This window comes from Phocoena sinus, chromosome 21 (assembly GCF_008692025.1).
Source record: "Phocoena sinus isolate mPhoSin1 chromosome 21, mPhoSin1.pri, whole genome shotgun sequence".
Classification (NCBI taxonomy): domain Eukaryota; kingdom Metazoa; phylum Chordata; class Mammalia; order Artiodactyla; family Phocoenidae; genus Phocoena; species Phocoena sinus.
Genome location: NC_045783.1, coordinates 34,663,589 through 34,687,683, shown reverse-complemented (window position 1 = coordinate 34,687,683; position 24,095 = coordinate 34,663,589). Strand labels below are relative to the sequence as shown.

The following is a 24,095-nucleotide window of genomic DNA, read 5'->3' as shown; positions in this document are numbered from 1 at the left end:
TTCTTGAACTTCAAGAGAAGGAGGTGGCTTCCTGCCTCGATTGGCTTCCACGAGGTCTGTGGTTGGGTTGGACTCACTGGTCCCGTAGACAACAAAAGCTTTTTTTTTTTTTGGTTGCACGGTGCGGCACACCGGATCTTAGTTCCCCAACCAGGGATTGAACCCGTGCCCCCTGCAGTGGAAGCACGGAGAGTTAACCACTGGACTGTCAGGGAAGTCCCAACGACAGCTTTAAGACAGAGATCACATCCTCTCGTGGAACACACTTGTCCTAACGGGTATCTCGGTTTGAGTTATGTTTAAGGCTACTCTCTTTTCCGTAGGATCGTCTCACACATAAATAAAGCCACAAAAACAAGCTCCCAAACACACAGCATGGCAAACTCCTCTAAAAAGAACCACGTTATCTGCGGTAGGCTCATTGCCAAAGGGCTGCCTTTACAGGTACAGCACAGCAGCCTAGTTTTCCTGGAAAGTGCATGTTCTTTGGCGATTTAGGTTTTGTAATTGTCCATCCCCAGAGGAGCCCCCCAGCCCAGCCCTCCCGGGACCAGGTCCTTCCTTTCCATTCTGCTCTGAAGACACTGGGGGAAAGAGTGACGACAGCATCAGAAGATGAATAGAAAGAACATGGTCAGTGACCCGTCTGTCATGGTCAACTCCACTGCCCCACATTGCCTGTTTTTTTTTCCTTTTTAAGATAAGCAGTGAGGAAATCAGCCACTTTGTAGCTTCTGTGTCACTGGGCAGAAGATGCTGTCATCCCTGATTGAAAGGGTGGTAGCTTTTTTAACAGCAGGGAGTGAGAAATTCAAAGTGTTGGTGTTATTAAAAATCCTGATACTTCAACGGGCAGATCTGTTTGAAACAGTTGCTACAAGCTAGGAAGACACAGTCGGACTAAAAATCTAGTTGAAGCTTTGGTTAAAAAATAAGACTCTTGAGTTTTACATATAATTTATTAATTGTTATTGAGTTATTTTCATTTATACAAACATCATAGTTATAAACAAAGCAAATAATATGATACAATAAAATAAGGTAATAATAAATAAATACACAGCCAGGTAGTCAATGTAAATCATTATCTTCAGTTTTAAGAAGACAAAATTTCACATTTCTATCACAAAGAGAAGATGGATCACATCTTATCTTTTGGAAATATAATTGTTTATTTATCAGGAAGCCTGTTTTGAAATAGCGGCATGGAAGCTCTTCTTTATTGGTTTGCCATATTCCATTCATTGTCATGCACTCCTTTAATCACCCTTCCTAAATTACTGTTTTGGCCACCTAATCTTCCACCCCACAGAAGTTTCTATTTCACCCCTTTCTCTTAATTAGCTTTGGGTAAGGATGGGGCTGGGTAGGAGGAGACCAGGGAAGTGAGGGCTGCTGGGCCTTTGGCTTGTGGGGTGGGTGGAAGCTGCACGCTGTTGGTGAGACAGGAACCCAGGAGGATGCAGGGACTTAGGGGAGGGGGACAGTGCACTCGTTTGGGATATGATGAGTTTGAATGTTTTGGGGGGCCGTTGTGTGAAAGTATCCATTTGGCAATCAGATTAATGGGTCAACCCTCGAGATAATAGATTGGATCGTTAGCCCATAATTAAAAGCATGGAGGGGATGAGACTTTCCAGGGGTGAGTTGGGAAGATGGTAAGAGAGGAAGACCAGGCACAGAACCTGAGGGAGTGCCAGCCACCACTCAGTGCAGTGGCAGAGAGGAGCAGAGACCCCCCCATCTCTGTCCCAGGCTTGGTGGGTCCGAAACCTGCTGGGCATGCCAGCCAGAGGGAGAATGGCCAGATTGGTGGCTCAGATCCAGAGGCTGTCCACCCCCTGGCAGATTCTTTCTTGCTCAGGGAAGGTCAGTCTTTGTCCTGTGAAGCTTTTAACTGATTAGATGAGGCCCACCCACATTATGGAGGATTTTCTCTCCTCGTTTAAACATGATTTTTCTTTTCTTTCTTTCTTTCTTTTTTTTTTTTTTTTGGCTGTACTGTGTCTTCATTGCTGCACGTGAGTTTTCTCTAGTTGCGGGGGCTACTCAGTTGCGGTGCACAGGCTTCTCATTGCAGCAGCTTGTCTTGTTGTGGAGCACGGGCTCTAGGCACGCAGGCTTCAGTAGTTGTGGCTCATGGGCTCAGTAGTTGCTGCTCACGGCTCTAGAGTACAGACTCAGTAGTTGTGGCACATGGGCTTAGTTGCCCTGTGGCATGTGGGGTCTTCCCGGACCAGGGATCAAACCCGTGTCCCCTGCATTGGCGGGCAGATTCTTAACCACTGGACCACGAGGGAAGTCCCTAAACATGATTTTTCTAATTATGAAATATTTTAAACAAGAACAGTACAGAGGGAAATATATCTAGTGCCAGTGATGAAACATGTTATAGCTACTCTCCAGATACAGTGAATGTTAAAAACCATATTTACTTCACATCTGCTTTTATTAAGAAATAAATCCTGACAGAGAGAATTAAGGCTCCTTTTTTATTCCCTTTTTGATTCTATTTCATTCTCTCCTTCCCAATGGGTGAACCACTCTTCTGAAGCTGTCCTTTCCATCCATATTTTTATACTCTTATTATATATATGCATACCTGTGTATTTCTATAAAATATATTTTAAAAATATAAAACATAGGTATATGTATGTTTCTATAAAACAGAATATTGTGTTTAACGTTTACGTGGGTATCATGTTATAGACATTCTTCTGCAACGTGTGTTTTCTCTCAACATTATGTTATCTGGGTTTTTCTTTGTTTATAAATGTAGACTGGCTCATTCATTTTACCTGTAGTGCAGTGTTATATGATATATGTTATTTAAATATTTATAATACACACGCTATAAAACACGTAATGCTTTATTTGTGTTTAACGATGATATATATATTATTACACACACATATCATTATTCATTCATCCCTTCTCCTACATTTGGTACATTTTATTGCTATTGCAGAAAATGATGTGGTATACACCCTGAACAGGTCTCATTGTAGACATTCACAATAATTTCTTCAGGGTATACATCTAGAAGTGGAAATGCTGGGAGGTAGGGTATGTGCATCTTTAATTATATTAAATATTGCCAAATGCCTTCCAAAGTGATTATACAAAGTTATACTCCCACCAGCTATACTTGAGAGTTTTTCTTCCCATATACTTGACATACGTGGTATTGCCAGACTTCTTTGTTAATCTAACAGCCTGCGGTGGAACCACCTTAATTCAATTAGCATTGATTTGTTGTCCAGTTAGCCTTTTTTAAATTAGTTTGTAAAGAATTTATTTTTCCAATTCTTACATTAATTTCCATGAAAAGCCTTATATTGACTTCTTTATTGGTTAAAAAATCAAATATTATTCACCATGATTTTTTTAATGTACTATTTTTTTAACATCTTTATTGGAGTATAATTGCTTTACGTTGTTGTTAGTTGCTGCTGTGTAACAAAGTGAATCAGCTATACTTATACATATATACCCATATCCCCTCCCTCTTGTGTCTCCCACCCACCCTCCCTATCCCACCCCTCTATGTGGTCACAAAGCACGAGCTGATCTCCCTGTGCTATGCTGCTGCCTCCCACTAGCTATCTATTTTACACTTGGTAGTGTATATATGTCCATGCCACTCTCTCACTTTGTCACAGCTTACCCTTCCCCCTCCCTATGTCCTCAAGTGCATTCTCTACATCTGAGTCTTTATTCCTGTCCTGCCCCTAGGTTCTTCAGAACCACTTTTTTTTTTTTTTAGAGTCCATATATATGTGTTAGCATATGGTATTTGTTTTTCTCTTTCCAACTTACTTCACTCTGTAGGACAGACTCTAGGTCCATCCACCTCACTACAAATAACTCAATTTCGTTTCTTTTTATGGCTGAGTACTATTCCATTGTATATATGTGCTACATCTTCTTTATCCATTCATCTGTCGATGGACATTTAGGTTGCTTCCATATCCTGGCTATTGTAAATAGAGCTGCAGTGAACATTGTGGTGCATGTCTCTTTTTGAATGATGGTTTTCTCAGGGTATATGTCCAGTAGTGGGATTGCTGGGTCATATGGTAGTTCTATTTTTAGTTTTTTAAGGAACCTCCATACTGTTCTCCGTAGTGGCTGTATCAAGTTACCTTCCCACCAACAGTGCAAGAGGGTTCCCTTTTCTCCACACCCTCTCTAGCATTTATTGTTTATAGATTTTTTAACTTTTTTTTTTTTTTTTTTGCTGTATGCAGGCCTGTCACTGTTGTGGCCTCTCCCGTTGTGGAGCACAGGCTCCGGACGCGCAGGCTCAGCGGCCATGGCTCATGGACCCAGCTGCTCCATGGCATGTGGGATCCTCCCAGACTGGGGCACGAACCCATGTCCCCTGCATCGGCAGGCGGACTCTCAACCACTGCCCCACCAGGGGAGCCCTGTTTGTAGATTTTTTGATGATGGCCATTCTGACCGGTGTGAGGTGATACCTCTTTGTACTTTTGATTTGCATTTCTCTAATAATTAGTGATGTTGAGTGTCTTTTCATGTGCATCTTGGCCATCTGTATGTCTTCTTTGGTGAAATGTCTATTTAGGTCTTCTGCCCATTTTTAAATTGAATTGTTTGTTTTTTTGATATTGAGCTCCATGAGCTGTTTATATATTCTGGAGATTAATCCTTTGTCCATTGTTTAATTTGCAAATTTTTCTCCCATTCTGAGGGTTGTCTTTTCATCTTGATTATGGTTTCCTTTGCTGTGCAAAAGCTTTTAAGTTTCATTAGGTCCTATTTGTTTAATTTTGTTTTTATTTCCATTTCTCTAGGAGGTGGGTCAAAAAATATCTTGCTGTGTTTTATGTCAAGGAGTGTTTTTCCTATGTTTTCCTCTAAGAGTTTGATAGTGTCTGGCCTTACATTTAAGTCTTTAATCCATTTAGAGTTTATTTTTGTGTATCGTGTTAGGGAGTGTTCTAATTTCATTCTTTTACATGTAGCTGTCCAGTTTTCCCGACACCACTTATTGAAGAGGGTGTATTTTCTCCATTGTATATTCTTGCCTCCTTTGTCGTAAATTAGGTGCCCATGTGTGCATGGGTTTATCTCTGGGCTTTCTATCCTATACCATTGATCTATATTTCTGTTTTTGTGCCAGTACCATACTGTCTTGATTACTGTAGCTTTGTAGTATAGTTTGAAGTCAGGGAGCCTGATTCCTCCAGCTCCGTTTTTCTTTCTCAAGGTTGCTTTGGCTATGTGGGGTCTTTTGTGTTTCCCTACGAATTGTAAAACTTTTTTTTCTAATTGTATGAAGAATGCCATTGGTAGTTTGATAGGGATTGCTTTGGGTAGTATAATAATTTTCACAATATCGATTCTTCCAATCCAAGAACATGGTGTATTTCTCCATCTGTTTATGTCATCTTTGATTTCTTTCATCAGTGTTTTATAGTTTTCCGAGTACAGTGTTTTGCCTCCTTAGTTAGGTTTACTTCTAGGTATTTTCTTCTCTTTGTTATGATGGTAAATGGGATTGTTTCCATAATTTCTCTTTCTGATGTTTTGTTGTTAGTGTATAGGAATGCCAGAGATTTCTGTGCATTAATTTTGTATCCTGAAACCTTACCAAATTCATTGATTAGTTCTAGTAGTTTTCTGGTTGCATCTTTAGTACTTTCTAGGTATAGTATCATGTCATTGGCAAACAGTGAGAGTTTTACGTCTTCTTTTCCAATTTGGATTCCTTTTATTTCTTTTTCTTCTCTGATTGTCATGGCTAGGACTTCCAAAACTATGTTGAATAAGAATGGCGAGAGTGAACATCCTTCTCTTGTTCCTGATCTTAGTGGAAATGCTTTCAGTTTTTCACTATTGAGTATGATGTTTGCTGTGGGTTTGTCATATATGGCTTTTATTATGTTGAAATAGGTTCCCTCTATGCCCATTTTCTGTAGAGTTTATATCATAAATGGGTGTTGAATTTTGTCAAAAGCTTTTTCTGTATCTATTGAAATGATCATATGGTTTTTATTCCTTAACTTGTTGATATGGTGTATCACATTGATTGATTTGCATATATTGCAGAATCCTTGCATCCCTGGGATAAATCCCACTTGATCATGGTGTATGATCCTTTTAATATGTTGTTGGATTCTGTTTGCTACTATTTTGTTCAGGATTTTTGCTTCTATGTTCATCAGTGATATTGGTCTATAATTTTCTTTTTTTGTGATGTCTTTTTCTGGTTTTGGTATCAGGGTGATGATGGCTTCATAGAATGGATTTGGGAGTGTTTCTCCCTCTGGAAATTTTTGGAAGAGTTTGAGAAGGATCAGTGTTAGCTCTTCTCTAAGTGTTCGATAGAATTTGCCTGTGAAGCCATCTGGTCCTGGAATTTTGTTTGTTGGAAGATTTTTAATTACAGCTTCAATTTCATTACTTGGAATAGGTCTGTTTATATTTTCTAATTCTTCCTTGTTCCATCTTGGAAAATTGTACCTTTCCAAGAATTCGTCCATTTCTTCATGTTTGTCCATTTTATTGGCATATAGTTGTTTGTAGTAGTCTCTTATAATCCTTTTTATTTCTGTGGTATCAGTTGTGATTTCTCCCTTTTCATTTCTAATTTTATTGATTTCAGTCCTCTCCCTTTTTTTCTTGATGAGTCTGGCTAAGGGTTTATCAATCTTGTTTATCTTCTCAAAGAACCAGCTTTTAGTTTTATTGATCTTTGCTATTGTTTTCTTCATTTCTATTTCATTTATTTCTGCTCTGATCTTTATGATTTCTTTCCTTCTACCGACTTTGGGTTTTCTTTGTTCTTCTTTCTGTAGTTGCTTTAGGTGTAGGGTTAGATTGTTTATTTGAGATTTTTCTTGTTTCTTGAGGTGAGATTGAATTGATATAACTTCTCTCTTAGAACTGTTTTTGCTGCATCCCATAGGTTTTGGGTCATTGTGTTTTTGTTGTCATTTGTTTCTACGTATTTTTTTTTTTTAAGTTTTTACTTCCCTTAAATGATGATAATAGCTACTCTTTTTAAAAAATTATTAATTAATTAATTAATTTTGGCTGCATTGGGTCTTCATTTCTGTGTGAGGGCTTTCTCTAGTTGTGGCAAGTGGGGGCCACTCTTCATTGTGGTGCTCGGGCCTCTCACTATCTCGGCCTGTCTTGTTGCGGAGCACAGGCTCCAGACGTGCAGGCTCAGTAGTTGTGGCTCACAGGCCTAGGTGCTCCACAGCATGTGGGATCTTCCCAGACCAGGGCTTGAACCTGTGTCCCCTGCATTAGCAGGCAGACTCTCAACCACTGTGCCACCAAGGAAGCCCTATGTATTTTTTTATTTGTTCAATTTCTTTAGTGATCTCTTGGTTATTTAGTAGTGCAGTGTTTAGCCTCCATGTATTTGTGGTTTTTACCATTTTTTCCCTGTAATTGATTTCCAATCTCATAGGCACTGTGGTCAGAAAAGATGCTTGATACGATTTCAATTCTCTTAAATTTACTGAGGCTTGATTTGTGACCCAGGATGTGATCTATCCTGGAGAATGGTCCGTGTGCACTTGAGAAGAAAGTATATTCTGCCACTTTTGGGTGGAATGTTCTATAAATATCAATTAAATCTATCTGGTCTATTGTGTCATTAAAGCTTCTGTTTCCTTATTTATTTTCTGTTTGGAGGATCTGTCCATTGGTGTAAGTGGGGTGTTAAAGTCCCCTACTATTATTGTGTTACTGTTGATTTCCCCTTTCATGGTTGTTAGCATTTGCCTTATGTATTGAGGTGCTCCTAAGTTGGGTACATAAACATTTATAGTTGTTATATCTTCTTCTTGGATTAATCCCTTGATCATTATGTAGTGTCCTTCCTTATGTCTTGTAACAGTCTTTATTTTCAAGTCTATTTTATCTGATACGAGTATTGCTACTTCAGCTTTCTTTTGATTTTCATTTGCATGGATTATCTTTTTCCATCCCTTCACTTTCAGTCTGTATGTGTCCCTAGGTCTGAAGTGGGTCTCTTGTGGACAGCATATATATGGGCTTGTTTTTGTATCCATTCAGCCAGTCTGTGTCTTTTGGTTGGGGCATTTAGTCCATTTACATTCAAGGTTATTATCGATATGTATGTTCCTATTACCATTTTCTTAATTGTTTTGGGTTTGGTTTTGTGGGTCTTTTTGTTCTCTTGTGTTTCCCTCCTAGAGAAGTTTCTTTAGTACTTGTTGTTAGTTTGGTGGTGCTGAATTGTCTTAGCTTTTGCTTGTCTGAAAAGCTTTTGATTTCTCCATCGAATCTGAATGAGATCCTTGCCAGGTAGAGTAATCTTGGTTGTAGGTTTTTCTCTTTCATCATTTTAGGTATATCCTGCCACTGCCTTCCGGCCTGCAGAGTTTCTACTGAAATATCAGCTGATAACCTTATAGGGATTCCTTTAAATGTTATTTTTTGTTTTTCCCTTGCTGCTTTTAATATTTTTTCTTTGAATTTAATTTTTGTTAGTTTGATTAATATGTGTCTTGGTGTGTGTTATCTAGGGTTTATCCTATATCAGACTCTCTGTGCTTCCTGGACTTGGGTGACTATTTCCTTTCCCATGTTAAGGAAGTTTTCAACTATAATCTCTTCAAATATTTTCTCAGACCCTTTCTTTTTCTCTTCTTCTTCTGGGACCCCTGTAATTAGACCCCTGTAGTGCATTTAGTGTTGTCCCAGAGGTCTCTGAGATTGTTTTCAATTCTTTTCATTCTTTTTTCTTTATTCTTCTCCTCAGCAGATATTTCCACCATTTTGTCTTCCAGCTCACTTATTTGTTCTTCTGCCTCAGTCATTCTGTTATTGATTCCTTCTAGTGTATTTTTCATTTCACTTATTGTATTGCTCATCTCTGTTTGTTTGTTCTTTAGTTCTTCTAGATCTTTGTTAATCATTTCTTGTATTTTCTCAATCCATGCCTCCATTCTATTTCCGAGATTCTGGATCATCTTTATTATCATTACTCTGAATTCTTTTTCAGGTAGATTGCCTATTGCCTCTTTATTTTTTTGGTCTTGTAGGTTTTTACCTTGCTCCTTCATCTGTGACATATTTTTTTGCATCTCTTTTTTTTCCCTTTGTTTTATGACTGGGATTGTGTTCCTGTCTTACTGGTTGTTTGATCTGAGGCTTCCAACATTGCATTTTGTAGGCTGTTTGGTAGAGTTGGGTCTTGGTGCTAAGATGAGGATCTCCGGAAGACCTCACTCCGATGAATATTCCCTGGGGTCTGAGGTTCTCTGTTAGTCCAGTGGTTTGGACTCGGAGCTCCCACCCCAGGAGCTTCAACCCAACCCCCAGCTCATGAACCAAGATCCCGCAAGCCACACTGGGTGGCAAAAAAACAAAACAAAGCAATGTAAAAAATAAAATTAGACTAGGAAACTAACAGCTATGTTAGAAAAAATATAAAAATTAAAATATAGATAAAACAACAACCAGAAGGTAAAACAGAACCACAATAGTGAAAAAGAGGAGGAGGAAAAAGAAAAGGTGGAAAAGGCCTTGGTTGTGGAGGGTGGTGCCGAAGCAAGGGTGAGGTTTGGGCGGTGGACGGGGCCTATGCTCAGGACCCACAGGGCTGGAAAAGGTGGGGGGTAGGGCGTGGGGCGGGTGGGGCTTAGGCTCAATGGAACATAAGGGACCCAGGAATGCCCCCCACCCCTGCTTTCAGTGGGCGGGGGACCCCATCTGGGAGCCTAGCAGGCTTCCTGGGCTCGAGTGGGGAGGCAAACACCCTCCTCTCCTGCTCCTCGCATCCTGGAGGGCCCCTCCTACCTGCCTCTCCTGATCTCCCCAGCCTCCCTCCTATGTCCCCAGAACCCACGTGGTCTGGAGTGGGCTTTAGAGGGTGGGAGATCAGCTTGGGAGCTTAGCAGGCTCCCCAGGCCCCAGTGGGCAGAGCAAACGCCCTGTGATCCTCTCCCACTCCTCTGGTCCTGGAGGGCCCCTCCCGCCTGACTCTCCTGTTCTCTCCCCACCTCCCTTCTATGTCCCCAGCACCAACCCAGCCCGGGGGGGACCTCTGAAGGCGTAGGACCTGGCCTGAGAGCCAGGCAGACTTCCCTGGCTAACTGGGCAGGGGAAACGCTGGGCTCGCATCCCCCCGATCTGAGCCCCTGAGGGTCCCCCTAGGTGTGGGAACCCCTGCCCCCTCTCAGTCACCCCTCAGGGGCACCAGTCCTGTCCAGCCTCCATTTCTCTTGCCCTCTCAGTCCCTCCACATTGTACCGGTTCGCTTGGGGGTTCCTCTCGTCTCCTTGGGCATTGGGGCAGGTACCCTAGTTGTGGGCAGACACAAAGTCTGCGTCTTCCCACACCTCCATCTTGACTCCACCGTGTAATTTATTTTTATATATGATGTGTGGTATAGAGGCTTGATTTATCTTTTTTCATACGAGTGGCCAGTTGTCCCAACATCATTCCTTAAATAGTCCTTCCTTTCTCCACTGATTTGTAATGTCAAGTTTTAAAACTCTCGTTGGGATTTTTAATGGAATTGCATTGAACTTGTAGATTGATTTGGAGAGGCAATTGCCATCTTTATGTTATCATATCTTTCCACCCATGAACATGGTAAATGTCTCCTTATATTTCTTTTTAAATCATTAAATAAATTCCCCATACATGACATGCACTTTAAAGAAAGCAAACCAGACTTTAGTTGTATGTACTTATATTTTTTGTTTCTATTTTGAAAGAGATTTTTAAAATTATATCATTGGTTGTTGGTGGTGTAAAGAAGTTATGTTTTTATATATTGATCTTGAGTCCAGTAACACTGTTGGCCTCTTATTAATTCTACTGTCAGAGTATTCTGTTGGAGCTGTAATATTTCGAGGGCTAACATGGGCCAAGCATTGCACTGTGCTCTTGAAGAAGGTAACTTTCATTCCCACTCCATAGAAGAAGAACCCAGGAACTAAGATGGTAGGTTCTTTCCTCACCTGTGGTGGCAGAGGCAGTATTCACACCCAGGTCTATTTGACTTCAAAGCCGCAGTGTGTCTGCACTAGGACAAGTGAGAACACCTATGTGGTGCTTTTTATTAACCTGTGAAGTTTAAATCAGTGAAGAGTAATACCACAGAGATTTGCTTCTCTGATAAATGAACGAGGTCACTCAGTTTCACAGTCAGTGGTGAAATGGGAGTGTCAAAGAGACCTCATTCAGCTATGTCTTGCCCCATCCCTACCTCTGAGAATAAGGGAAAAGCACGCCTTTGTCTGGACACTGTTTTGCTCACTTCCAGGTGGGATTCCAAGAAGCAGTTATTTGACATACAAATGTTCCAAAGCCACAGGGTTTGGAGTAACAGACGTGCAGTCTTATTATGATTGTGGCAGTAGTTAGCCAACTGTATGCGTTTGTCAGAATTGATCTACAGCACACTTAAAATTGGTGAATTTTATTGTACGTAAATGATATCTCAAACTGATTTTAAAAAATTTAATGCCCCAAAGCAGCACAGAGTTTTCTTAGCTCCTAGCTCGGAAAGGTAGTATGGTGCAGGCTTAGTACCAGACTCCAAGATGGATCACTGGGTTTCAGTTGTGTTTTCTCCCCTGTAAATGGGTATAGTATCTACACCACAGCATTGTTTTCTAAGTAAGTCAGCTGACATGTGTGAGGTGCTTAGGGCCTGGTGCAGTGTTTCTGTTGTAAGCAGAACCGATCAGCTTCCTGTTGGAAGTTCGCCCCTCCTGTCCTCCCTGCCTTTCTGTTCCTCATCACCCTCACCCCACCACAAAGTATTGTCTTGAGTATCAGCATCACATACGAGGAAGAGGCAGCACTTCAACAAAATAGATCTTAATTACTGCCAAAACCGTCCTATGCTGTTTCCTCAAGTATTTACTTAGGGCCTGTCCTTTAAAAGCCTAGAGCCCAGGGGGTCACCCCAGAAGGTGACAGTAATTTGGAAGGACCAACGGACAGCCACCCCACAAACGGGATAAAGCTGTGTGGAAAGTTCAGCGTAACAAGCAGTTAGGGTTGAGCGTGGGGTTAGGAGGGAGGATGTGGTGAGATGGCAGTGAGTCCTAGGGTCACTGAAGCAGTGTCTTCTCTTTTCTAGATTTATAATTTTCTTAGTGTAATTGTTAAGTCTATTCGGTTTTGTTTCCTTAAGAGGGATTGTTTTCTTCTCTATTCCTCACTGCTTATCTCCTCACATGCTTGTGTTGAGTTCAGGACTGTCTTGACCCTCAAATATGATCCTTGTTTTTATCCATTTCATTCTTGTGTGTGGCCACCCTATTAGAGCGCCTTTTGGTCTGGACCGTTTGTGCAGTTGGTGATAAGTGTTGGGGAGCCTTCCTGGCCAAACTTAACACCCCTCTGAGCAAAGTCATTTCACTCATTCTGTTTCCTGCTGTGAGTCTTCAATGTGGGTAGATATGTAATTAATCGTACCACTTCTTGGAGAAAAGGGCCAAGGAATAAATAAAACTGAAGTTTGAAGGTCCATCCGGAAACCCACAGACCCATTCCTTCATTCCGTCCATTTTCCTACTCCTGTTAAATATGCAACAGTGTCAGGAGCTTAGGAACCAGCAGGAACTAGGAGTGGGAAGGTGGGAAAAAGATAGAAGTAAATGTATAAAGAGATTTCTGATTTAGGAAATTTCTAATTACTTCTGTTGTCGTTAGATAATTCACATGCTTGCTTTATGCATCAACAGCTGATCATTATTCCTCTGAAATGTAATTTATGCTTCCTTATCCAAAATTGGAAATGCTTAGACTGTTGATGAAATATTTCCACCTGATTTATTACTTGTGGATGTCTTTGCTGTCGTGGCATATGATCAAACGTGCCCTCCAAATGCTTTACATTTTTTTAAAACTTTACATTTTAAGCTACTTAAAAAGCAAATCCTTTTAACATCCATGGGCTACCAACACAGTTCATACTGCAACTATTTTGATTCTTTCCATATTTGCTATACCCTCCAAATTTTCATCCTCCATTGGGAGTAAATCCTGTCCATTTCTGTGGAGGCAGTTATTCTCTGGAACTTAAGTTCCCTAGAGATGATTGTCCAGGAGGAGTCCTGTGTCTTTGTCTTCCCAGTGTTACCGAGTCCAAGCTCATACTGCTCAGGGCATGACAGGCGGATACATTGAGAGATGAGGTGTTGGGGCAGAGAAGAGTAACTTTATTCAGAAAGCCAGCAGACTGAGAAGATGGTGGACTAGTGTCCCAAAGAACCATCTTACCCGAGCTAGAATTCAGGCTTCTTTTACACTAAAAGGGGAGGTGGTGTGCTTCTTGGTGTCAGAATCCTTTGTTCTTGCAGCTGTCCACATAGGTCACGACGTTCACATAGGTCAGGTCACAACAAGACAAAGGTTATTCTCTGTTCTGCAACTTTTTATCTCTATATGAATGGAAAGCATTGTACCTTTAAAGGTCAGGCCTTGAGAATGGGCTACCCTGTATATTTCAGGATATAGGCAGCATTCTTTTTTACAAAGGTGCAGAGCCTGTATGACTAAGCACGGACCACAGAGCTCAACGGTTAGAGCTAAAGGAATAGGTCCAATATGGAGTCAGGTTTGTTCTTCTCCATTATACCTGCAGTGTGCCATCCAGGCTCCATCAGCACAGTCCTCCAGGGCTGAGTGTATATACCTGGATGGGTTGCATTGAGAAAGTCTCACAGAAGCCTCCCTAGATTTCTTTCAGGATAAGACTTTAATTAACCTGGAAACTGGCATCCATAAGCGATAATCTGTCCTTCAGCTATTTTGCTGAGGAGTGGAGATTTCTTAATTGGGGGGCCATCAAAATTCTACCCATCTCTCACAAAGGGATTTTTCAAGCTTCTGTCTTAAGCACAAATTACTGATTTGTGTGACTTTTCAAAGTCACACAAATGTATTCACCCTGCCTCACTTACATCTATGATTCGGCTACCTCATGGAGTGGAAGAGGCTGTGGTCGGAAGCAGGAGGGCGTCGGTGCCTGTGCATGGCAGTGATCTCGCAGAGGCAGCAGGGAGTGGTGGCGTGAAGCGAGATCTTAGTTCCCTGCCCAGAAACTGAACCTGGGGAGCCTGGATGAAAACCAGGAATCCAAGCCACCACACCCCTGGCTCTTGCCCGCAGTGAAAAATGCATTTCTCACAGAGGCAAAAACTGTAAAAACAGGTACAAAGTTTATTATTAGAGACACAGCACAGCAAGTGGGAGAGCACACAGGGAAACAGTTTGTTTAGTTAAGACAGAAACAAGGCAGAGATGCACACCCAGAGAGAACGGGTGTGGGCGTCCTCCCTAATGAGGAGTGCAGTAAAGAGGCGGTGAAGTCACTTATACGGGGCAGTTCTTCTGGATCTCTGTTCACCTCTGACCAATTATCTGGTTTCTTTCTCCGCACCTGCCCTGCCCTAGGACCCTCCCTAACACGTGTGTGCGCAACTTTTTTCCAAGATGGATTCCAGCCCAGAGGCCTATGGGACGGCCTTAGCATTACCCATTATGGGGTAGTGCCCCCTCCTTTTTGACCCCCAAGGAGGCTTTCTGCACATGTGCAGCATCTCCCTTGCCCCAAGGGTGGGACATATGTGACCTCTTGATCCTTTACCCAAACAAAGTTTAGCCCCTCTCTGTTCCTGCCACGGCTGTTATCTTCAGGCATCCACAGGAGACAGTCGGGCTATTTACACTGTTTCTGTTGTCACTTCCATTGCGGAGAGCAAACAGGAGGCTGATTTTAAATGTCTAACCTAGAACCCATCATTCTCCTGTCTCAGGAAATGCAAACAGAAGACTAGTCTGGCCTGAGGCCCACTTTTTCCTGCCCCCTGAAATGTAAACGGGAGGCCAGTTGTAAATGTCTGGCTTGGGGCCCACCTATCTCCAGCCTCTGCAGGGGAGGGCACGGGGAAGCCCTGACCTTGGGAGGGACCAGCAGGGCCTGAGCCATGAGCCCTGGGAGTCACTTCCGTTCAGCATCAAAGCTTCATCTACAACGAGGCATCCAAGCACTTTGTCCAAATTATTCTCTGCGGTTCTCCTATGTGCCTGTGTAGTGTTAGTTCAGATTTCTGAAATACCTGAAGATGAAACCTAAAGAGGTGAAAGCTACAGTATTTATTCAGATTTGAGAAGAGCTATCTTTTCTGCAGCAAATACTACACATTGCTCTTTTTCTGGGAGACCCTGGCTCTTCTCATAAATTACCCAGGGCTTAGTATGTTATTCCAATAATGCTGAGAACAGTCCATTAACCACAAACCCTCTCTCCCTTGAGTTTTTCAAATGATGCAGTTGGGTCCTCACCCTGACGCTGCGGCCACTGGGTTCAGGGCCTGCCTGCACTCAGAGCCTCACACCTCCCATCACTGACGCCCTCGGCTCTGGGCTTGCGGTTTCCACTGTGGTCTTGGAGGGACCTCGGAGGCAAGAGAGAGGGCAGTGAGCGGGTCCCACCAAGGGGAATGGCTCTGCTTGGGGGTTTACTTGGGATGCGTTTCTGGAAAGGGGCATTGTACTCTTTAGAGAAGTAGCTTTAAGTCCACGCTTTTGTTGTCAGACTTTCTTTGTCACGTGCCTTGTGTCCTGGACTTCTGCTGCCGCAGCCAGAGCAGGCTAGATGCTGCTTCTTGAGCCGGTGTGGGTAGGCGAGCACGCACGCTGGCGACAAGCGCATCTCTGGGGCCTGGCCGCCTGCGCTCAGCTCCCGGTCCCCCACCAACCGGCTGTGTGGCCTCAGCAAGTCGCACGACTCCTGCACTTGACTCTCATCAGTCTGATGCAGATAACGACGTTACCTGCCTCCCAGGGCTGGTCTGAACAAGGTACAGTACATAAAGTACTTAGAACTGTGTGTGACGCATACTCAGGCCTGGTTAGTAAGTGTTAGCCATGGTGATGAAGTGAGAACAAACGATGTAATTTTAACCTTTGAATTATTAAGGAAACATTATGAATAATACTTTAAGAGCTCTGACCGTTTTTCCTCATCCCTAAGGTGCCTGAGACGTCAAGGGTGAATGTCAGCATCACGGTGCGTCTCCTTCTACACAGAGGACCAGGGCAGGACCCAGAGCCTCTCTGAATGTGCTTCCTTTACATACTGCAGGGTCAGAGAGTGTAAAGTAGGAAGGAGCTCTCTCCCAAGCTTAAGACTCCCTGGGGATAACGTGTACACTTGCAGTCTGCAGGGCTCTGCCTGGAAGAACCGACGTGCCCGCCGGGGACAGGTGTTCTGGATGGGTGTGTGTGATCCTGGCCTCGGGTCAGGCACCTGGTCCAGCCAGCACTCTGGGCCCACCCGAGAGACCTTACGCATATCAGGAACTCTGCAACACGGGCCTTCCCCTTTGTCCTTGAAGGGCAGTGACAGTGCCTCTTCCTCAGGCCACCGTGAGGATTAAATGAGGGAAGGCACACCTGGAGAAGTGCCAGGCAGACACAAAGAACCCTCAGTGCTGTTGTTATTGGGTTATCTTTCATCTGGTTATTAAACACAGCTTTTCCAGACACTGGAAGCAGGCTACACAGATGTACATGTATCAGCAGAGTTAGAGCTAGCGGTGCCTTGGAGAAACATGAGTGCACCCCTTGTCCCCATGGTAACAGTTCTCAGACCAGAGGTAGTGGTTGCTAGAAGTGTCCTAGAGAAAGAAGTAAGACAAAATTATTCGTTAGACCTTTTCTGGGCATCCTGAGTGGCAGGTGCTGAGGCTGTGACAATAAATAAGGAGTGGTAGCTGCCCGCTCGTTGCTTACGTGGTGGAGCAGGGAGACACAAAGCAGAATGTGCCGTGGTCCCCTCAGAGCTGTGGACGGCGCTTGCCCAGGTGGAGGTCGGGCCAGGTGAGCCCTTGGAGAGGCTGAGTGAGTGCTCGCCGGGCCTGGTGGACCCTGAGCCTCAAATTGCTCAGGGAGAGATGAGAACGCTTCATGCTGTTGGGCTGAATCTTGGAGAATACGGAGGAAGGGCCGGCAAAGGGCATCCCATTTACCTGCCCTCCTTCTGTAGGGGAGTCGCTGTCACTTGGCTTTCCAGTGAGGGTCCTGCGGGGGGTTCTGAGTTGTTTCAGGTCTCCTGGGGTCCAATTATCGTCTCCTGTGCAAAAACAGTTTTCCTGGGCCTGGCCTGGAGCGCTAAACCTATACTCACAGGGGTTTAGGGCTGTGCTCTCCGATATGGAGCCACTAGCCATGCCTGGCTCTTTACATCAAAATTAATTAAAATTAAAACTTGAGTCCCTCAGTCACATGTCAGGTGCTCAGTAGCCACACATGACCGGCACAGACAACATTTCCATCGTCACAGAAAGTTCTGTTGAATAGGACTGTTCTTGAGGGCGCCGGGCATCACACAGACGACCGGGACGAGTGGGACCTTTCTCTCTGCTCCCCTCCAAGCCGGGGGTCCAGGCTCTCGGGAGCTTAGCCCCTTCCCCTGGCACAATGCCCTCTGCTGTCCCCCGGGCCACCGCCGTTCTGCCCCACCCGGCCTGGATTCAGCTCCAAAATAGATCGCTGGGTGAAGAGCTGGTTCATTTCAAAAAACTGGTGAAGCAGAAGGAAGCTTTTATGTATCCGTTTCCACTAGTGCGGAGATCCTTCTATGCTCTCAGACAGGTTTGGTTCTTGTGTGAGGAGAGCTGGTGGGAGGGAGGTGGCCTGGAGGTGTCACAGCCTCAGGGACTGGAGGAAGGCCACTCACTGCTCTAGAGTTAATTTCTTAAGAGTCGTGCACGGGACACGAGTCCGTGGTGATTAATATCTGATGCTGGACTTCGGCATTGCATTCAAGAGCTCCCTTTACGGGGGAGCTTGACAGTGACCTCAGTCAGGCCTCCCTGAAGGCACCCGCTGCCCTCGATGGAATCGTGAGAAATTGTCCATCGACCTGTATCACAGGTGCACCAAGAGAGCATGCCCTTCAGGCGTGGTGACCCTGTTGTAAAGCAAAAAGAACAAAGCCTAGTCCCCGTAGCATTCACCTTCTGCACCTGCCGTGGGTACCACCGAGTGGAAGGAGGCCCCATTAGGACCAAGTTCTGGTGTCTCTGGAGATGAGACAGCACCAGGACTTGTGTGTAATGAGGAATAGTTACAGACTGGGAGGCTCTCGGATGGTTTGATTTACAGCTACTATATGACCTGATTTTAGGAGGAATTTGCCTTATTCTGGTTATAATTTTCCAGAATAGCTTTCATTTTAGGAATCCAAATCCATCTTGATAAAATCCAGACATTATACATTATAACATCTGTCCCATCTGTTGAAGTAATCTGGAATCTCAGAGTCAGCCTGTCAGTAAGTCGGGGAGGGGAGAGAAATCTTTTCAGAATGAGCCCCTCAGCTCGATTCTGAAGTCAGTGAAAAATACCCCTGGTTTCAGAGACAGACCCAGAGTCTTCAAACCTTGGTCCCCTGCAGGCCCCGGGCAGGCTGGTCACCTGTGGCCTTGGTTCAGCCTCCGGTTGCCCTCCGTGGGACCGGTGTGTGCAGAATGTACAACAGGCAGACAGAAGCGGTCGTAGCTGGGGGAGCTCACCTGGGCGTCGCTTGGGCACCTGATGCGGACACCCAGCAGCTGACCCAGGGGATCCTCACGGTCACGGTGCCTGCCGTGTCCAGTGGCTCAGTCTCACTGGGGAAGGGCAGGAAGGTGACTGGAGAGGACAGAGAAGGTGCCCCGTGGGGCAGGGACACAGCAGAGCTGGGGCCAGAGGAGAGGCAGCAGGCTCATTTCCTGTCCAGCGCCCCGACTCCCACCCCCATCCTGGCGTCGCCCTGGGGCTGAGCCTCACGCACCGGGAATTGCAGGTGCGGGCCCTGCAGGGGGGGACGGGGCAGGAGGCGGGCCGGTCAGCTGGTCTCGGCGGGGGAGAACAGCGGATTTCCAGTCCTCCCTTTATTAAAGGTCTGCTTACAAAAGAGAACATAGAAGCAGTTTTAGTTTAGGCTTCACCCTGGATAATTAGGTTTAATTCTCAATTAACTTTACCACCTTTAGTCATGTTAGACTAAAGGGCTGTGATAATCCATTGCCTTTCCACCAGGAGGTTTTCTGGGTTTTCCTGATAACGATACTGAGGACCAGCATGGGAGAAGGCAGGGGGTCCCATCTGCTGACGCTGGAAAGGGCGCAGAGAACGCTGCTCCCCAGGTCAGAGGTCAGAGTCGCTCACCGCCCTCACCACCCTGCCAAGACGTGTCTGTGTGCTTTCTGGCTGTCTCATCACATTGCTGGTTCATCTGAAGAATTACACTAGGCATGAGAAGGGGAACCGGGAATACGAGTCGGACGTCATGAGTGTGGACTCATTGGGGGAAAGGCCGGTCTGAATCAGTATGAATTCATGAAGCATCCAAACTATACACATGTATACATAGGTGTATAAAACTCATGTGTATATATATGAAGGGTTTCACTCTTTTGAATGTATGTGAAGACATAAATATTAATAGATAAGCATATATATACCCATGTACATGCATATACCTATATATCTACCTTCATTCCTGTAAATGAAGCATCATTTAGGAGTAGCCACAGCAGAGGGCACTGGGTAGGCCTGGGCCCATCCTGGTTCTGTCACTAACTTGTTGACACCTGACCAGGATGTCCACCTTCAGCACTGACGGCATTTGGGGCCGGATCACTCTTTGTAGTGAGGCTGTTCTGTTCACGGTGGGAGGTTTAGCATCATCCCCGCCTCAACGAACTGGAGGAAAGTAGCCCCCCACCCAGACAACCAAAAATGTTTCAAGACATTTCCAGACATTGCCCTGGGTGAGAACTACCGTTCCAGATCAAGCAGGATCATTCCCAGGCCACAGAGTCCCCATCAGTCAACTGGGGAGAGCTCACCCTCCCAGGACGACCGTCAAGGGTCCGACGACACTCAGAAGCCACCTGACGCCTGTGCTGTTGTCAGTGGGTGTGCGAGTGGAAATGTGTTCTGAGGGGTAAACGTTTCAGCTCTCGTTTATACTATCCATTTGCTTATGTAACCTACCCCGGCCCAGTCACCAAATACCAGATGACGAATGATACTATACCGTATTCCTAAGAAGCTCAAACTGGACTTAAACTTGCTCAGATTTTTATTAGCTTTATCCACTCAGCTGCGTTTAACAGAGGGGAGTTTTGGAAATGATTTGGCTGAAACACCTCTTCTTTCCCACAGGAATTCTCACCGTACAGAGAGCGAATGAGCTTCTGAGCACGTGCGTGCCAGGCAGCTTTCTGATCCGGGTCAGCGAGAGGATCAAGGGCTACGTCCTGTCCTATCTGTCCAAGGACGGCTGCAAACACTTCCTCATAGATGCCTCCACGGACTCGTACAGCTTCCTGGGTGCAGACCAGCTGCAGCACGCCAGCCTGGCTGACTTGGTGGAGTACCACAAGGTGAAGCGATGCGCAGACTTCACTGGCTCGTGATAGGGGTCCTGCAGCAGCTCTGACAGTGAAAGGCAATTCCAAGAAAAATGACTGACACAGGCAGTGGGGGATTAGCCTTTGATGACCCCTCCTGAAAATCAGGATTGTCAATGGCATTTCCTTTATCACTGAACCTAGTTCCTCCTCAAATGCTCAGGGAGAACTCACTGGGGCAGAGCATGCAGGAGATGCTACAAAATCTGTGCACTCTGATCACATCTGAGAACACTCCTTTTTTTTTTTGAAGTATAGTTGATTTACAATGTGGTGGTAATTACTGCCGTACTGCCAAGTGATTCCGTTATACATATATATATACATTCTTTTTTTTTTAATATATTCTTTTCCATCATGAGAACACTCTTAAGTTAGAGCACAAGCCCAGGAGGGAGGGAGACCACGTGGCAGTTTGTGGGCAAGAAAAATCTCTTTCAAGGCTGCCTAAGCCAAGAAAGCTTTGTGAACACCAAGGGGAGACCAGAAGTTATGTGTTCTGGCGGGGTAGGGAGGGCAGGGCTTCCTATTAAACTGTCTTATAAATAAGACTCAGGAGCCGCCTAATACCTGTGCTGCTGTCACTGGGCACAGCCTGACCTGTACCCTCTGCTTCACAGGAGGAACCCATCACCTCCCTGGGGAAGGAGCTCCTTCTGTACCCCTGCGGTCAGCAGGAACAGCCACCCGACTACCAGGGCCTGTTTGAGTGACAGCGTCATCGTGTCGTCCTGCAGCCGCCAGCTGGCCGTCCTCTGGACAGACAGACACCGCGGAGATGGACACTTGTGTAGGAAGCCACATCGCCCTGCAGCGAGCCGATCCTGATCAAGTGAAAGGACCCTTGGGGGTCCCATGGCGACCTGTCTTTTGCACAGATGCTGGAGTTTAATTAACGCTAAGAGGGAATCACCTCTGCGTTGTACGCACCCCAGCAGTAAAGGGAGAAGAACCCCCATCTCCGCAGCTCCCAACATGAAGGCTACAACCCTAGTGATGTATGGAATAAACGAAGAAGAAATTGGAACCTTTTAGGAATTAAGGGGCACCTCAAAACCAGAAGTCCTCCATGGCCTTGGCACTCCCTCTCTGCCTCATCTCGGAAGGTCTTGGGGTCCTGTTCCTATGAAGTTCCTCGGTGGCGTCAGGGACTGACGAAAGAGCCTGCACTGGTGGCTGAGCCCACGGCCCTGCACACCTCACTTGTGGTGCATGTGTGGGCCAGGGTGTAAGACACACAGGGAACACAAGTTGCGGGTGTTGTGAACTGAATGAGGAGTTTGAAGGTGTAGGACGAGAGCCTTCACATGTACAGAAATACTCCAGACGATGGCGGGGGGTGAGGGGACCTGTGTGAGCGGTTCGCTGGCTCTGGGGAGCGGGGCAGGGCTCTACCCAGGACCTCGCCGAGGACGGTGAAGCCACATGCGTGCCTTGGATAGACAAGGGCAGAAGAGTGAGCTTTGCGGACACTAGGTGCTGTGGGTCGAGTCCCCCAAAGAGACATTGAAGTCCTAACCCCCTGCACCTGTGAACGTGGCCTTATTTGGAAACAGGGTCTTTGCGGATGTGATCAAATTAAGACGAGGTCAGGCCAGATTAGGGCGGGCCCCAAAACCAACGACGGGCGTCCTTATAAGGAGAGAGGGGTTGGGAAGTTGAGGTGCGCACGCAGAGGGGATGGCAGCCAGGGGACAACAGAGGCAGGGCCCCAAGTGACAAGCCGCAAGCCAGGGGACGCCGGGGGCCGGGGGGGGGCAGCATGGAGCAGACTCCCCAGAGCCCTGGAGGGGAGCATGGCCCTGCGGACACCTCGATTCCAGACTTGTAGCCTCCAGAACTATGACAGAATAAATGTCTTTTGTCTTAAGCCACTGAGTTTATGGTAATTTGTTAAGGCAGCCCTAGGAAACTAATATAGACGTTTATGTAATTGCAGACCCTGATGTGCATTGTGTACCTTTGGTTGCCGTACAGCCCGCCAGCTTCCTGAGGAAGGGAAGGCGGGAGATAACTCCCCCTGGCTCTTTGGCTCTGGATGCAGATTTGCTCAGTCAGTCAGGCATCTCATGCAGTAGCTCCCGGGCCAGCCCAGCAGGGCGACGGCCTCTGGGCGGCCACCAGGATCACGCGGGAGGATGGGGCTTGCTGGTACTCCAGGCTTGGCTCCTGTGGCGGCATTCATTTAAAGGACGCATAGGGTTGTAGCAGTCTGTCGTGAAGTTGTTGGCTGCGCAAGACACACCTGGACAGTGTAAAATGTAGCCAGAGAAGAGGGTGGGGTGCACGTATATGTGTGAGTGTGCATGGGTGTATGTGTGCTTTAATGAGAAAGTTTTTAAACTGATCATTGTCAGGTGTTTCTTGAAATGTTCCGTGTGGTTTCTGTTGTCTGAGAGACAATGGTCAGTTGTCTAAGAGAACCTGTCTCTTAGCTTTCATTTCTAACAGTAGTCCGGCAGTCATGACATTATAAAATTGCAGACATACACAGGGCTGGAAGTCAGAAACATCTGTTACCGGGCTTCCCTGGTGGCGCGGTGGCTAAGAATCCGCCTGCCAATGCAGGGGACACAGGTTCGAGCCCTGGTCCGGGAAGATCCCACATGCCGCGGAGCAACTAAGCCTGTGCGCCACAACTACTGAGCCCACGTGCCACAACTACTGAAGTCCATGGGCCTAGAGCCCATACTCCGCAACAAGAGAAGCCACCACAATGAGAAGCCTGCGCACCACAACGAAGAGTAGCCCCCGCTCACGCGACTAGAGAAAGCCCACGTGCAGCAACGAAGACCCAACACAGCCAAAAATAAATAAAAATTTTAAAAAGAAAAGAAAAACTTGCGTTCCCATCTCTTCCCACCATTAGCTGTGTGACCTTGGATAGGTCCTTCTACCTCTCTGAACTTCAGTTTTTCACTTCTAGCTAAACAAGGTGGGATAACCAGGTAATTATTATTTTCATCCATCTCTGAAATCTTAAGGTTCTGGAATAAATAGAAAAATACCCTATAGCCACTAGTAATTATGAAGACATATAAGATTCTAGCATCACCCTCTGCCTACAGTTATTTTGGAGGAAATAAGTACAGTCCTATCCGGATATAACTACAGAGTGACACCCTACTGGAGGAAGACTTAGAAAACAGGTGACCAGACTGAATTAACCTAATATTACCAGGAGGGGCAGACTTGAGTTCTCTACTCTTTTACCTCGTTGGCTATTGATATTCAGAGGAAGAAACTGTCCAGTGTTTGCTGATATGATGGCCAAGAGTAGCACTTGATATTCCGAGGGAGAGTGGTTTACATAACTCAGAAACTGTTTACCACTAAATGGGGTTGGGGAGGCCTGAATTCTCATCCCAGCTCTGCAATTAGACTCAGTGTCCCAGGGTCTGAGCCTGGTTAAGGCTGAAGGAGAGGACGTCCAGCCTCTGGCCTGCTCTCGCCCTCCTGTGGCCTCGATAAGGCCAGCACCCAGACCTGCCTGCCGAGCTTTCCTGGTCTGGGATTCTCCCCAGCCCCAGGCGCTGCAACCTGCCCACCTCCGTGGGACTGTGCTGAATACCGCTCCCTGACCGTGGTGACTCTTCTCTCCCCCAGGGAGATTGCGGGTCTCCTACAGTTGCCCCCAGACCCTCCGCTGCCCCT

The 24,095-nt window shown here is 45.7% G+C and overlaps 1 protein-coding gene across 5 annotated transcripts in view; it reads left to right on the top strand.

Annotated features, from left to right (window-relative positions):
* Positions 1–22,311, top strand: part of SH2D4A (SH2 domain containing 4A) — a 73,986-nt gene extending 51,675 nt beyond the window's left edge. For all 5 annotated transcript variants that reach the window (XM_032618379.1, XM_032618378.1, XM_032618377.1 and 2 more), the window contains 2 exons: positions 20,194–20,414; positions 21,062–22,311. In XM_032618379.1, coding sequence (XP_032474270.1) covers positions 20,194–20,414; positions 21,062–21,154 — 314 coding nt within the window. In that variant the 3' untranslated portion in view covers positions 21,155–22,311. The remainder of the gene's footprint in view (positions 1–20,193; positions 20,415–21,061) is intronic.
* Positions 22,312–24,095: the final 1,784 nt, after the last annotated feature.